At 36.0% G+C, this 15,831-nt stretch overlaps 2 protein-coding genes across 2 annotated transcripts in view; one reads left to right on the forward strand and one right to left on the reverse strand.

The window, feature by feature from the left end:
- The window catches only part of LOC118273161 (ubiquitin-conjugating enzyme E2Q-like protein CG4502), a 28,100-nt gene extending 14,107 nt beyond the window's left edge, over nt 1–13,993 (forward strand). Inside the window, exons 2-6 of the mRNA XM_035589979.2 lie at nt 3,078–3,769; nt 10,400–10,595; nt 11,498–11,699; nt 12,199–12,443; nt 12,866–13,993. Coding sequence (XP_035445872.1) covers nt 3,639–3,769; nt 10,400–10,595; nt 11,498–11,699; nt 12,199–12,434 — 765 coding nt within the window. The 5' untranslated portion in view covers nt 3,078–3,638 and the 3' untranslated portion in view covers nt 12,435–12,443; nt 12,866–13,993. The remainder of the gene's footprint in view (nt 1–3,077; nt 3,770–10,399; nt 10,596–11,497; nt 11,700–12,198; nt 12,444–12,865) is intronic.
- Nucleotides 13,986–15,664, reverse strand: LOC118273162 (NEDD8). The gene is made up of 3 exons (XM_035589980.2): nt 15,497–15,664; nt 15,291–15,421; nt 13,986–14,427 (listed from the first exon to the last, which is right to left on the reverse strand). Exons 1-3 carry the CDS (start codon nt 15,512–15,514, stop codon nt 14,343–14,345), a joined length of 234 nt encoding a protein of 77 aa, XP_035445873.1. The 5' UTR covers nt 15,515–15,664; the 3' UTR covers nt 13,986–14,342.
- Between the last annotated feature and the right edge of the window lie 167 nt (nt 15,665–15,831).

Here is a 15,831-nt window from a genome sequence, read left to right on the forward strand (position 1 = left end):
GAATAATGAAAGGTTGTGTGTTATCCTATTTATTTATTCCAAATTAATAAATAAAAAAGCACCAAGGATTATCTTAAAAACTTCGAGTAATACAATCAAAAGGAACATCAATAATACTAAAATTATGTACTTACGTGCCTTCTCTATCCGAAATATTAAAATGAGTACAAACTACTTAACTGCCTATCTAGAACGACTGCGTACAAAATTAGGAACTGCCCACAGAAATACCCTAGGACACCTACGCTCCCTACCGAGGTATATTATCCTGATTTATTTTAGGAATCCCTTTATTAAAGCTCTCTGGTAAAGTGGGCGGAGGAAAACGACAGCAATAAGATCTAATTATGGTGTCACAGCCAGTTCAAAGTCTAGTAACGTAATGTAATTGACAATGTAGAGTGACTTCCATTATACCAACAGCGAAGATATGTCTTTGTTAAACACACCCAGGTACATAATGAAATACCACCGTACTTTGTTTACGGAAAGCATACATTTACAGACATACTTATTTACATTCGGAATAAAAAATAAATATTATAAACAATATAATAAGTAAAAACAATCGTTATAATTAAAGATAGTGGCATCATTGACAGATTGATTCTATTCATAAATCAGGGTTATTGTAAAAAGTGACGTGTATTTTGAGCTCGTATTGATCGGGCCAATTTATTCGGGTCCACAATGAGCCTTTTAGTCCTGTGGGACATAATCATGTCGGGCAACTTGCCAATAACTCGACAGGCTCCGGTTATTGCTCGTCCCTAACTGAATGCCAAGGTCGACTCGAGGACACTTCGCTCTAGAAATGTCAGCTAACTACTAGAACACTGCAGTACCTACTTCATTATTAATTCTAAATACGTATGCAGAAAACGTGGCTGCTTTTCACAAGGATAGTGTTAGTCGTGGTTTTATTCACTTATACGTAGTTCTCCCGACAAACTGCGTGTTTTCTTGGAATCGATGAATGTAGTGTTTTCTGTTGTTTACAATGAAAATTAATTGTTTTCTCAATAATAAATCCCACAAAAACTTTCCCGAACGTCTGTTAGCCGTTATCTTTATAGATTTCCTCATATTGTTTGCATTAAATACGAAGAGGTCCTAGATGAAGCCCTCTGTACCTCAACAACTCTTTAATATGCTACACGATGAATACGGCGCGTAGGTAAAGTTGCCAAAAATTTGGTATCTTTACCCATGTTGTTTTTTCTTTACTACGGCTAAAGTAAGCGTTTAGTATATAATTACTTTTTACAGTAAAGTGAGCCGATAGACTACAATTTAAATATATGTTTTGGTTTCTATTTCTTATGGTTAAAAATATATTTCGATTTTTGTTCCAAAATATGGTAAAGTTGCCATGTTTTCGGTACACTTTCAATAATACTAAAATTATGTACTTACGTGTCTTGTCTATCCACAATATTTGAGTACTTAATACTAGCTTAGAACGACTGCGTACAAAATTACGAACTGCCCACAGAAATACCCTAGGACACCTACGCTCCCTACCGAGGTATATTATCCTTAAGGAATCCCTTTATTAAAGCTCATCTGGTAAAGTGAGCGGAGGAAAACGACAGCAATAAGATCTAATTATGGTGTCACAGCCAGTTCAAAGTCTAGTAACGTAATGTAATTGACAATGTAGAGTGACTTCCATTATACCAACAGCGAAGATATGTCTTTGTTAAACACACCCAGGTACATAATGAAATACCACCGTACTTTGTTTACGGAAAGCATACATTTACAGACATACTTATTTACATTCGGAATAAAAAATAAATATTATAAACAATATAATAAGTAAAAACAATCGTTATAATTAAAGATAGTGGCATCATTGACAGATTGATTCTATTCATAAATCAGGGTTATTGTAAAAAGTGACGTGTTTTGAGGTCGTATTGATCTGATTTATTCGGGTCCACAATGAGCCTATTAGTCCTGTGGGACATAATCATGTCGGGCAACTTGAATACTCGACAGGCTCCGGTTATTGCTCGTGTAACTGAATGCCAAGGTCGGCTCGAGGAACTTCGCTCTGGAAATGTCAGCTAACTACTAGAACACTGCATACCTACTTCAATTAATTCTAAATACGTATGCAGAAAACGTCGCTTTTCACAAGGATAGTGTTAGTCGTGGTTTTATTCAACTTATTTGTAGTTCTGACAAACTGCGTGTTTTATTGGGAAATAAATGTTGTGTTTTCTGTTGTTTACAATGAAAATTAATAGTTTTCTCAATAAGTTGGTAAATTGTTTCGACTAACAAATCTAAAAATAACGACACTCTCATTATAATTGATTACATTTAAAGCTAAGTTAGCCTATTTTTTATCGAACTATTTATTGTAATTGATGCAAAAAAAGCTACTACGTCACAAACAACATTCGTCGGCATGTTACTACAAGCAATATTCAAACAAATTGATTTATAGCTAAGTTTAAGCGAATAGAAACAAAACATATTTAATCCGAATTTATCTTAAAATATACATCTATTTAGGGAGGTAATAAACCATTAGTTACGCCAATTTAAATAAGATTAACTAGCAAAGAGGTATCGCATCTTAAATTGATTTAACAGATGTTGAATATTCAGTGAAGATTAAAGGCATATTAGATAGAAACGATTAATCATGATTCGCGGGAACTGTTCAAACTTTCTCTAGCTGAAAACTTAAAGAATTGTTGTGTGTATTTACTCAGTTTATTTATTTTAAATAGGTAATTAATTATTGCATAAATTAATTACCTTCAATAAATGATAAGTTCGCGTCTGTCGGTCCGTAGGAAAAAGATATTTTAAATGATTGGTTATGTAATAAATAGGTAAATAAATGATAAAATTGCAAATGTTATGTGCTGGAATCCCCACAGCAGAGATTGTGGTATAATACCTTCCTTTAGATTTAAAGGAAGGAATTTTAAAGGAAATACCTAAATATGTCTCGGGAGTTTTCATTAAATACGTTGAAACATAAAAGAAATAATTAAGTGTTCACATAGTTTTCCTCATCAGTCACAATTATTTTAACTAATTTCCTTATTTTACAGTGTGACGAGACAAAGCGATGACGAATTTTTGAAGAATTCAGGCGAGGCAAGTGGATCAGCGTCAGCGCACTCTGGGAACCTGTACAGTTCCTGTTGGTCGGGGCATACGGGCGCAGCTGTGCGAGCGGTCATTGTCGGCGTGCAGCGACGGCCGGCGGTCGTGCGGGACATGCGCCGACGCACTGTGACACACACGCGCGCGCTCCACTACGCATCCGTCCAAGTGCGATAACCGACCTCCTCCAGCGCAGCGTGCCAAGTTTCGATTTCATCGGCGCTCTCGCCTCGTAGTCGCACGGTCGCACGTGCAGCGCAGCAGACGCCGCACATCACGGACCCTCGCCGCGCGAGACGCCTCCACTGATGTAACACATGCCCAACACACGATTACTGACTGCATAGACCGACCGTGCATTCGAAAAAAATATTTTGACGTTTTCGTGACATGCCGCGTAGACGTGCGACAGACGTGCGGAAATAAAATAAACATCGTGTGAAAGTTGAATAATTATTTAAAAGAATTGAGTGCAGCTAAAGGAATTGTGATTCAGTTAGTGCATCATGACGTCCCGGTCGAAGGAAAAGGTGGCAGCTGCCTTTCGTAAGCTGTTCCGCTCTCCGGAGAAGCTTGACAATGACGGTGCAGGGCCGAGTGGGTCCCCAGCGCGTCGTGGATTGCTGCGACGACACAGGTACTTATTATTTATTTAAAATATTTGATAAAACTTATAGAAGTATGAAGCTAGCCAGTGCGTTTACTGTAGACAACATCGAAAACGATAGAAATTTCGAAAGCAGAGAATTTCATAAACAAACAAAATTCAATGTGCAAATGAGTCAGAGACAGCGATGGCAACGGACGTAGCGAGCTGTTGTAGTAACATCAGTGTGCAGTATATGTTTGATAACACAGCAGTGACGGCCGGTCCGGGCCGGTCACGTAGCCTGTGTTCCCCACCGCCTAACGCCATCACCACAGGGCCAACATAACACGTCGAACATGTATATTAGCGTTTTGCCAATATTACGTATCTGCTCTTAGTTATTTCATAACAAACACACGCTCAGTAAATAACAGACGAGGAGAATTATATGTTATGCGTTCAGGAAAACATTATTTTTACCATTTGCATAATTACCAGGCTCAAACAAGCCTAATAATTTGTAAACAACGTATACATAATTAGTTGATTACACTCGAGGACTTTACGATAGGATGGTGCAAACAGATAAGTGAAGCGTAATGGTGGATCACGCATTGGTTTCACTCGGTATTCTTTTGTGTGTTTAAGGATAAAACGTTACAAAAACAGTGACAAACTCATTAATCTTCGGACCTCGCTGTCCAACTGGCCTTCCCCAATTTTATATTGACACGACAATATAAAATTGGAAATCCTATTTATCAAACTAAGTAACTTGTAACTGTGTCATGCTGTCACTGGCTTATCAGATACAGACAAATACCATTATCATAGTCATTAAATTATTAGTATTGACAAGGCTTACAGAATAAATATTAGTTTTAATAAGTATATAGAAAGTTAATGGCTGGAAACTCGATGACAACCTTTCAGACTAACTTCTTCACAAAAAGCTGCTGATCATGAAAGTTCTGAACTACAAAAGCAAATGCTTCCAATATTTGAGACAGCTTCCAAAACTTTAAGTATTTACAAGATAAAACTTTTCTGCCGATAAACAGAACCAGGTCAAAAAAGCTTCAAACAAAACTATTTTTAGATGCGTACCGCTGACCCACTTCGAGTACGGCAGATAATTCCAAAATGTTGTAACCTAAGCATGTTACAAATCATGTCAACAGATGAGTATTTATCTTAGTCCAAAATAAACCGTACCTACACTACAGGTATAAGAACGTTTCTATGAATTATATCAGGTTTTAAGATCAAGGTATTTCATACACGCAACCGTTAGTAATACATTCATTTAAGGTTAATTCTAACTAGCTAGGTATATAATACACGCTTGAATGACGACCAAATGTTAAAACAAATATAACACACGTCAATGCCGCATAAACTTGGCAAGCTGCACTTGTTCGATCAATTTTGAAAGGTCTGTGGCGGCGAAGGTCAATAATAATACCCATCATAATTTCTGTTCGATTACCTTTGTACTTGTAGTCGAAGAATTCTCATATTCAATTGCTTTCACAATCCCTGACACTGAAAGTCAGCACGTCGATGTATATTTTCCTTTCAATTTCATTCAAGTGGGTTTCTAACAATAGCTAATTAAATGCCTGCTCGTAGAAATGTGAATCCGATTCCCCGTCATTTCTCGTTGATATCTCGTCTCCAGTAGCCGACAAACAAAGGCATTGTTTACATACAAAGCTCACAAGCGCCCACTAGTGTATACGAGTATATTGCCCGTTATCGAAGCTAACGCTACAGCTACAATGACTGACGTATCAATGCGGAATATCGCAACAAAGAAGTCCCAAGCAAAAGGCCACACGCAACCGCTGCGTCTGTTTGTTCAGCCATTGTTAATTATGACACACCAATATAAACAATGATGGAAGAATAAACAAAACATTAGCGATCCATTAAGTGCGTGTCATCTGATTAGATACAGCTTGATATTAATAAGTCAACATAATCTGTGACAGTGACTTAACGTGAGCCTTTACATACATTTCGTTTAATTAATTATTATCGTAAGACGCTTTATTTTTAGCAGTAATCAATACTATCGCGTTCTAGTAAATACGTTCTTGTTGTCTTTTTATTTATTCATCTGTGCCATTGTTAAGTATGTGTAGATTGTATCATCACCAAGTCAGACACGAGAACATTCTCTAACCATTCACTATTGAAACGCAGCGATATATTATATTAATAGCTAAATTAATTAGTAAAGACAAAAGGATTAATCACTTCCTTTATTAACATCTAATGAATGATGTCTGATATCTATTTAATTATAATCAAACAGCATTATTATTGCATTACCTTATAACTACATTGTTGATTAATATCTGCTATTTACTTACAGTTTGCCATTTACAAATGGTGAATTAAATAACATTTAAAAGACCACGGAAATGGCCAATAACGTGTTTCTGATGACGATCACTTTGACTCATGGCATCCTGGTACAAATAGGTACTGCGTGTTTTATAATGACTACGACTTTAACTATTTTAACATTCATATCTATCAGCCATGACGCTATAGACGTTAGATTATTAGTATTAGCTGAACCTGCACTCGTACTATTGTTATATTTCACCAAAACTGAACACAAGGTTCTCAATACCATAACAAAAAATGTTTTATTGAAAATTGGTTCTTACCTGAGAGGGTCTCCCTTTTTTTCGCCTCTCGTCCACGTCACCAACCGTCACCTCGCCAAGATCGCAGTCGCATCAATAATAATTTTAACAGTTTGAAAATTTTATTTCAATACAAATAATATTTATTGAAGATCAGAGAGGTCCCAAAATAGACCCTTGAAGTACTCCTGTTACATACCCTTACAGATAATAGATTTTAAACCAATAGATCTTGCATTACTGAAATCTGAAATTAAATAAGTCATTGTCCTACTTACGCAACGCCATTATGTCTACATTTATTTGAATTACTTACCTTTCTTTCCATACGTCAAAGGCCTTTTACAGATCTAAAAAGATTTAATAACTAAATTTGTGCGAAACAGGGTTAGTGGAGAGTGGCTGACTAGCAGGTATAGGAAAACAAATTTTTCTCAGCAACAACTTCAACTCTATCTAGTACAGATTCCGGTTGAACCAGACAAACGGGAGCAAGGTACTGAGGCTCGGTGACAAGCGCACCCACGCTACTTTCATATCTAAATATAACCATTTCATAGAAATTTTCCCTGACTAATCTATGTGGATAAATAGCCAAGTTGATGAATTATTAATAAAAAATAACTTGTGCAAGGTCAGTTAGCCACCGGCTATAGTTAACCTTTAGAAACTCTTATTTTTGAACTTTAATAAAGTTTACAAATAAAATTGTTTTTATGGATATTTATTGTGAACGTATTTAATGAAGTTATGACTTTTTGACACCCATATTTATAACTTGAACTAAAAAGCCAAGATAACTTGAGCCAAGATAAGCAGCAAATACTGTATTATAATAATAAATTAAAGCGTATTCATTGTATTTACATAATTAATCATGTTTTGAAATAATCGTGTTGAATTATTATTTATAAACACCATTTTTTGTTTTGCAATGTTCTCACACATAACATTTTTGTGCATAACTGGATTTAACATAAACAAAACAATGTTACTAACGTCCGGCCGGTAAATCGTTAACATACATTTTAAATGTTTTTGTTATTACCTCCTTGTTTCCACATGTTGAAACGAAATGTCGTTGGCATTATATTACGCGGAAACTACTTTTAGATTGAAAGTGCAGCTTATCGGTGGCCTGCTAGTTATTTACGTAATCTGTGCACTGCATACAACTGTAGGTATAAATCTCCTGGAAGTCATTGAACTTTGTCAGTCGCATTACCCATCAGTCACGGCATTGGAGTTGGAGTTATTCCAAAACCAAAAAAACGTTGTTTGAATATTTTCTGCTTAACGGTAATCTCAATATTGTGGTTACTGGTCGACTGGGGTGACTACACAGCTCCAATCGTCAGCTCGATTCCTGGAAGTCGGTTTAGATAAGCAGTTCGTAGCTTTGGTTTCGCATTCCAAGTAGTTTGCAGTTACAAAGGACGTAAGGATGTTATGAGAACCGATTATGTCTAGCTACTTAAGTAAACGTAAATATTACAAAAGAAAATATTAACAAACGAGCCTACTTAGTAGATAGGTCATTGACTTTAGGGAAAAGATAAACAATAAACTATAATATTTATTAGTCATTCCTACATTATTGTCTGTTAGGTACCTGTTTGCACTACCTAAACCTACATAGTTATGTATCTTCGTCGAAGTACATAATACTCGGTGATTAATCAAAATCAGTAATGGTATGCGGTCGGCCCAGTTTCGTTATAACCACTCGCTGTTTTGTTCCTTTTCAATTAGTTAGTAAAACAAAAACATGATTAATAAACCACGAACAGCTTTCAACGAAGTGGGTAACCTTTTTGGCAAGTTTTAAATAGGTTGCATGTTTGTTATGTCCGGCTTAGTGACTAATGAGTAAACTGAAAAGACTCATTAGTGTTGATTTCAAGAAGCAGCATCCTTTATTTACAATATTTAAAACTACACGGAAATTTCATTAGAAAAATTAAATAGGTTTTCAGTTCTTACAGAGAAATGTCGTTTATTAATAGATGATTTTAGTACCTAGTTCATTCGACAGGCTTCATGAATTTTCTGTAAAACTCTGTTTCCATTTACGTTGAACTAATTTTATTTCATGTTTTAATTGGTTAAGTAGCTGCACTACGATTGTACTAATTCAGATAAAAATCTGGGCGTCAGCACAACCTCCTTTAAAGTCGGTTAAACAAATAGACGCTTGCTATGCTAAAGTTACAAAGACATGTGATATCTCGACGTCTGTCGTGAGAACTGCAGGCAGACGGCATTCCACACACGAACTTAGGTAGGTATAGGTACCTCTAGGTACAATATTCGCATCGAGAATGCCTTTATGGTTCGCATACTAACTAACTAGGGCATTCAATGAATTCAATTTGCATGTTTCCAGAAGTTCTTTGTTCTTGTGAAGTAAACAAAAAGGTTTTTAATCTTCCTTTATGTACGCAAGAAGTTACTGCGGATCCTGTGCGTGGCTAAAAAAATAAAACGCTAAAAGGCACGTTAAGTTATATTTTATTCATAAACTTTAGAAGTCAGAATACAACGCAATTTATTTATCACACAATAGTTCTGTACCTACGTCTGTTAAATATTAATGTTTATATTTTTATTGTGTGAGCAAAATGGAAGAACTGAGATCTAGTCTCTACCGACATAATAACCCCAGTAAGTAGATATTGTTTGCACAGGAACTAGGAAGAAAGGAAACATCGCTCAAGAAAATGAATGAATGAATTTCCTTTCAGAACTGCAATGATTTGCAAAGAGCAAAAGTTAATTCTACTGACAAAAGCGAAGATGTTTTATCTTCATTATGTTGGCAGGTTAAATGTTAAAGTAAACTTCGTAATACATCAAGATAAACATGTGCAAAGTGTACCCGAAGCGAATTGCGAAAGTAAAGTGTCACGTTGAGAACAATGCTGTTTGCGTTCATGGTATGAAGACATCGTTTTAATGACCTCTCTCGAGTCTTTGTTACCAACCTGATGTAGCGATGTCAAGTAGCGACTGTCAAGGTGTTTATGAACGTCAGTCCCAGATCAAGGTGTTGGCTACTGACTACGATCTTTAGTCCCAAGATCCCACTAATCCCTTTGTTGGCAATTTATCATAGCATATAATTACCTATGCTACTCCACTGCACCCAACTCTAGTTATTTGGTATCAATTTTATTGCCGAATATCATATCTTGTTTTACACAATCCTTTCAATTGTGTAAAGTTATGAAATCGATCTTAAATTCTTAATAACTGAAACAAGAAAGCACCAAGACAATGAACAATCGTGTGTAAAAACGAAAGTGAATGCATTAAGTCATGCTCCTTCTGATAGCATGCGTGGACACTTACATGTATTTTGTAATCATGTCGTTAATTATTGTGTTATTAAACTTGTAATGATAATATTAGAGTATATAGGTGGGTAGTTACGCTTATTTGGGTCTGATACTCATTTATTCTTAAACAAATCATCTTGTTTGTACCTACGAGTATATAGGTAGTATTCATATACATATAGATATTAATATCTAATCTAAATAATACATAAGAATGCATGTAGGTCAATGATATAAATACGCCGAAGAGTCGACTATGCAGAACCACGCGTGACCGCAGTCACGATATATTTACCCAAGTACATACTTGAACACAGAACATCTTCGCACCTCTTGCTACCTCGCTCATTTGTATTTGAAGGAATTAGAGCCTTTATTTAAAGGCACACTAATGAAATATTCACTTTAACGAAGAAAAATTAACCAGTTAATATACCGAAACTGTGGACGGCCTCTGGCGGGTCTACCGAGGCTCCCGGTTCGAAGCAGGAGTATGACATGGTGGTTTTTAGTCAATAAAAGTCTGACACTCTCACCTCATCGAAGGCGAGAGAAGTCAAGGGATAATATTTCCTCCATAAAAAAAAACTGTTAATGTAGCTCTTAATACTAGGTATTAGAATTAGAACAATAGGAGTTTGTTCTTCTTTAATTTAATGAAATGTTTCTCATGTTCACAGAGATGGTGTAAGTCCAGCGGAGGCGGCAGCTGCAAGTCTGCCAGCCAGTCCTACGGCCACAAGCCTTGTCAAGAAGAAGGCAGGCGGCGCCAATGAGGTGCGCGAGCGCGCTGCCGCCGTGCGTACGCGCAGACTTATGAAAGAATTAAAAGAAATCCAACGAATACAGAACAGCAGGCCTGATCCTGTATTCACGGTGAGTAGCGATCCCCTTTTGTTGCTTAATCGTATTAATTCTAAAAATATAACGAACTGGTATTAAGGTAGGTAGGTTGCCGCCATTAAATGCAGTTGTAATTAGAACGATAATAAAAGGTGGGAAATAAAATTCCGCTTAACTGCTGAGGTACCTACCTACATGCAGATTTATGGCCATATGTTATGAACTTGTCATGCGCAACATTACCTACATTACAAATATATAAAAGTTTCTCTTTTTAATTGATTTGGTTTCTCAACCGTTACTTTTACATTTTAGTCATAAAACACAAGGACTAAGGTCAACATCCGCGACAGTTGCTCACGCTTACATTCTAATTGTGTATGCAATTACTGATTTATGACACATTTTGGTAGGTGTGTAAGCAAGTGGCTAGAGAACAAGTGGCTAGAGAACACTTGAATGACTAGACGGCCTATCAATGTTGTTTAATTACCTAATAAATTAATCATCACCAACAAAGTTTCTCACAATTTTTATAATTTATAGCACATGCTTCGCTGGTTTCGAATACTGGTCCTTATTAGACGGTGATCTAGTCCACAACGGATGTGATGTTCGTGTACAGACTCCTAAGTATATTAGGCACTACTTAGACATATACGGCCTATACTTAACGACCATTTGATGTAATTAACCTGCTACTGCAGCAGTAGCAGTAACATGCTAGTCAACAGTCTAACTCCTTAGTCTCTAGCCACATTTACTGGTAGATATCTACTCAGAATGACAAAAACTATGGTCATTTGGGCATCTACCCACTTTATATTGAAGGGAAAACCTTTTGATGAGAACGACTAGGGACTGCGGGATTTTCCCGGTGACCAGTTTCAGCACATATTTACAAATATTTAACCAATGTTCTCTTTTCCTTTCAGGTGGAACTTGTAAACGACAATTTATTCGAATGGCACGTCCGCCTGCATCAGATTGATCCGGAGAGTGAACTGTCCAGCGATCTCCGCGAGCTACACATTCCACACATACTTTTGCATCTGATATTCCCTGAGAATTTTCCTTTTGCACCGCCCTTCATGAGGGTCATCGAACCCCGGATAGAGAAGGGTTTCGTCATGGAAGGTGAGTGGTGTCTTCAGAACAAGGCCAAACATTATAGACCCCGCAGCTAGCTGTCTGTAGTTAGGGTCATAAACCAAACGGAAAGTTGTTTTAATATCTACTAGAACAACATTCATATTGCTTCCTTTCACAACTCGTCCCCCAATAATAGCTCTGATTTTCTGATAATTTGAATCCAAATAGAAAATTATGAGTGGAATATTCATTAAATTGGCCAATTAACTGTTACTTAACGAACTAAACTTGTGGAGTGCTAGCCGAGATAGTAAATTAACTGTATGCACCTAAACTTATCAGGTGGACAAAATGTTTTGAATATAGCACAAGTTAATTATAGCCTTGTACGTAAGCTATCATATCCACCTATAAATTATTTCATAACTATGAAACAATCTAAAGGCAGTCATTGCAGTATGTAGGTAATCTTAGATCATCTATCTATTATCGATAGCGAGGAGACTTGCAATTAGTATTTTATGATTTCTGTCAATTGTTTTAGGTGGTGCAATTTGTATGGAACTGCTAACCCCGCGCGGGTGGGCTTCCGCGTACACGGTGGAGGCTGTGGTGATGCAGTTTGCGGCGTCGGTAGTCAAGGGTCAGGGCAGAGTGGCGCGGGCGCCACCGAGACCCTCATGCGAGTTCACACGCCGCCGCGCAGAAGAAGCATTCCGCTCCGTGGTCAAAACCCATGACAAATACGGTTGGGTCACGCCGGCACTCTCCGATGGTTGAGTTGCTTAGGTAAATACATTTTCCTATCCGTAAAGGTATAACCTATATACGTAGTCCCAGTCTCTATGTATCGGTAGTACCTAGTCCCCGCACAAACAGTGCATTAGGTTGTAACATTGACCCAAATATGAAACCTCGCGACCAGTCACGAGTTGGTCCATTTCGCAAGAGCATCATTTATCAATTTAGACGCAATGTCGGTGATTGAACTAGGTAATAGTGTTAACAAATACCTAGACCTAGTTCTGCATAGGTCCAGTGTATCAATGTTCATTGTACGGTTAGTCCAATTTTGAAAAATTGAAGTGAAGAGATAGATGGGACCACGGACTTTACGAAAGAACACCAGATAAACTTTTTGGATTTAAAATATTACTTTTAATACCTACTTGTTGTAAATATTGAAGTAATTTAATTTTTTTTTTTCACAGTTTGTGCCGATCAACTGTAATGCAGAAAGGATCTCCTTTAGTTATTTTTCAAGAACAATTTTAGTCGTAACTAGTGCAAATTTTGATAATGCTCTGCTCTGTGTAATTAGTTTATATCATCTTGTCTAAGATCAGTGGAGTGTTTTATTGGAAACTCGAATATATAGAAATTACATTCAATGTGTAAGTCGAGGATGAATGGGGGCGATGCAATTCAATATTCTAAAATAAGTTTATTAATAAATAACTAACTATTGCCATAAATGTGCATGTTACTGCACGCACAAATATTTCTTATGATATTCTCTATTTGTGGTCATAGGGAAACTAGTTCTCCAAAAATTTATTGACGTCATTCTGTGGAATATAAACAGGATTGGATCTACCAACTATGGAATGCGGACATCGGATTGGAAGTGACGCTATAGTAATGTTGGATATTACAATCCTTAGATGTAAAACATGGTCTCTTCATGCATTTCCCGTCTATGTGTGTAACTTATGTTGTGCCAAACTGGAACGCTCATCGCCTACCTTGTAACGCTCAATTTTTTCGAATGTTCCCATTTAAAATTAACTATTCGATTCTTAAATCTTAATCTTGAATACAAATTAATGAAAATTAAATATTTTGCAGATATTGACGTTTTAAAGGAAATGTTTCCGTCCCAAAGTCATTTAATCATTTTGATAATATTAGAGATTGGTAGTTTTTAAAATCCACCAAAACAATTCTAAAGTAAAGTAGTTTGTCATTTCATGTTTGATCTATTCTTTGTAATGACCTATACATCCAGAAATATATAAGTGTACTTTTATGTAATACCTAATGCAACAGTGTAGGCCTGTAGGCTCTGCATGCTTTGTGTGAGTCTGTGGTAGCAACACTGCAGCTATTTCATGAGTAGTGAAATGCTCAAATTAGTTATAATTTTAAATTGTGACATGAAAGGCTTGTGGTAAATTAATGTAATTAGGAGAAAATAGAAAATTGATGTTGTTAATTTGTGTGGTGAACCAAAGATGTTTTATTTTTATGTGAACTTCATTCAGCGCAAATATGTGTAAATTATACTTTGACTATATGTACAATGTTATAGGTGTAATAATAAATACCTGCTCAAATGATCACTTGGTTTTAATTACGAACGTTCAAGTACACCTTTTGATGTTAAGGATTATCATACTTAGATCATTAAGTTTACATAAAAACATGACAAATGCAGACAATTGTATGAAGTGTTACAATGAATAAAGTTTAAGTATTCAGCCAAACACCCCTTGAAAATTTCAAACATGACATCTCATTTAAATAGTCTAGTAATTGGTAACAATTTTGGCTGACATTTTCTCTTAAATACAAGCTCCATAGCACAAGGTAAATTGAAAGAAACTTTACAGTGTAATCACTTTATACAAGACTTGAAAAATAAAATTAATTGTTATAAATATAAGACGGGAACTATCACAAGGCAGATCACAGCCCTCCTCGCAGGGCCAACACTAAGTGGAGCACGGAGCCTCCCTGTACTTTGTAGTCTTGTGCTGTCTTCTCATCATTCCTGGACATAAGAATTACAGACTTCCTACATAAAAATTAGTCATACAGTCTATTCAAGATGCTGCTAGATGCAAGTTGATCTGAAAGTCTTTGTGAGAGGTGTTAAATGTCTTATGGATGAAGATGAAGCAGAATCAACAAATTCATAAAATCAAAACACAGTGTGGATAGTTGAAACTGATGAAGTAATCTGCTATTTTGATAACATTGGACATGTAAATCTTATATTATACTTGTTATACATCTCTGAAGAGTTTGTTTGAATATGCTAATCTCTGGAACTACGGGTTTGATTTGAAAAAATACTTTTGTAACATATAGTCCATATATAAACCTCGATACGCTACAAGATATAAAACATTATGCTACCAAACCTAAGACTAAAACTAAAAACTGAGTAATACGAGTAACCTGTTCTCAAAAAAGGACAATTCTTTAACACACACTTTTATATAGATATGACTAAACATCAAGCATGTCATGTTTTTAGAAGGACAAACAAAATACTCATTCTAATATTATACACAATAGTTCACATTGGTAACATAAAACCTTTATATAAACATTTTTTGCATAACAAATTATATCTTCTTCAGTTTTCTTTCTGTATGAATATATAAAGCTGAAGAGTTTGAGTATATGTTTGTTAGAACGCGGTGATCTCCAGGACTACTAATTCGAATTGAATAATTCTTTGTGTTGAATAGTCAGTTTATCGAGAAAGGCTATTAAACATCACGCTACGATCGATAGAATCCGAGCAGAGGGTGCAACTATGTGGGAGTAGCTAGTTACAAATAAATATCCTGAAATACCTACGTGTAATGGCTAGTGACAAAGAAACATGGATGCTGCAACACTTACATTTGTTTCCCGGAAAAAATAAGACGTTGTTGCTGTGGTGGAATGCCTTCCTTCTCCTCCACTCTCTCTTTGATCCTCTCCACTTTATCTGTAGGCTCTATGTCTATTTCAATCTCCTTTCCTGTGAGCGTCTGTAAAAATAAACGAGGTTATAATTTTGAATGTAAGATATACTACAAGCGGTATACCAATTAGAATCATCTTACCTTCACTTTAATCAGCATTTTGATGGATTTATTTCTTTAATACCAATACCTAAATCACTAAAATCAAAGTATTTCTAATCCGCGGTTAATATATTTCGATACGGTAAATTATTTGTCACTTTTTGCTTGTTAATCGTTTGACACAATAGTTGTCAAATTTGACAGCTTGCAAGAGATATTGATTGTAATCCTGAAAAAAGAAACTGGCCTTAATCTGGTTGTACACTTACGGAATGGATCGAATTCATTAACTGAATATCTATTTGATTAAAATTAAGAACATAAAACTAGTGTTATAAACTGCGTCCAATTTGTAGATCACTAAGCTGGATGGT

The sequence above is a fragment of the Spodoptera frugiperda genome, chromosome 1 (genome assembly GCF_023101765.2).
Source record: "Spodoptera frugiperda isolate SF20-4 chromosome 1, AGI-APGP_CSIRO_Sfru_2.0, whole genome shotgun sequence".
NCBI lineage: Eukaryota > Metazoa > Arthropoda > Insecta > Lepidoptera > Noctuidae > Spodoptera > Spodoptera frugiperda.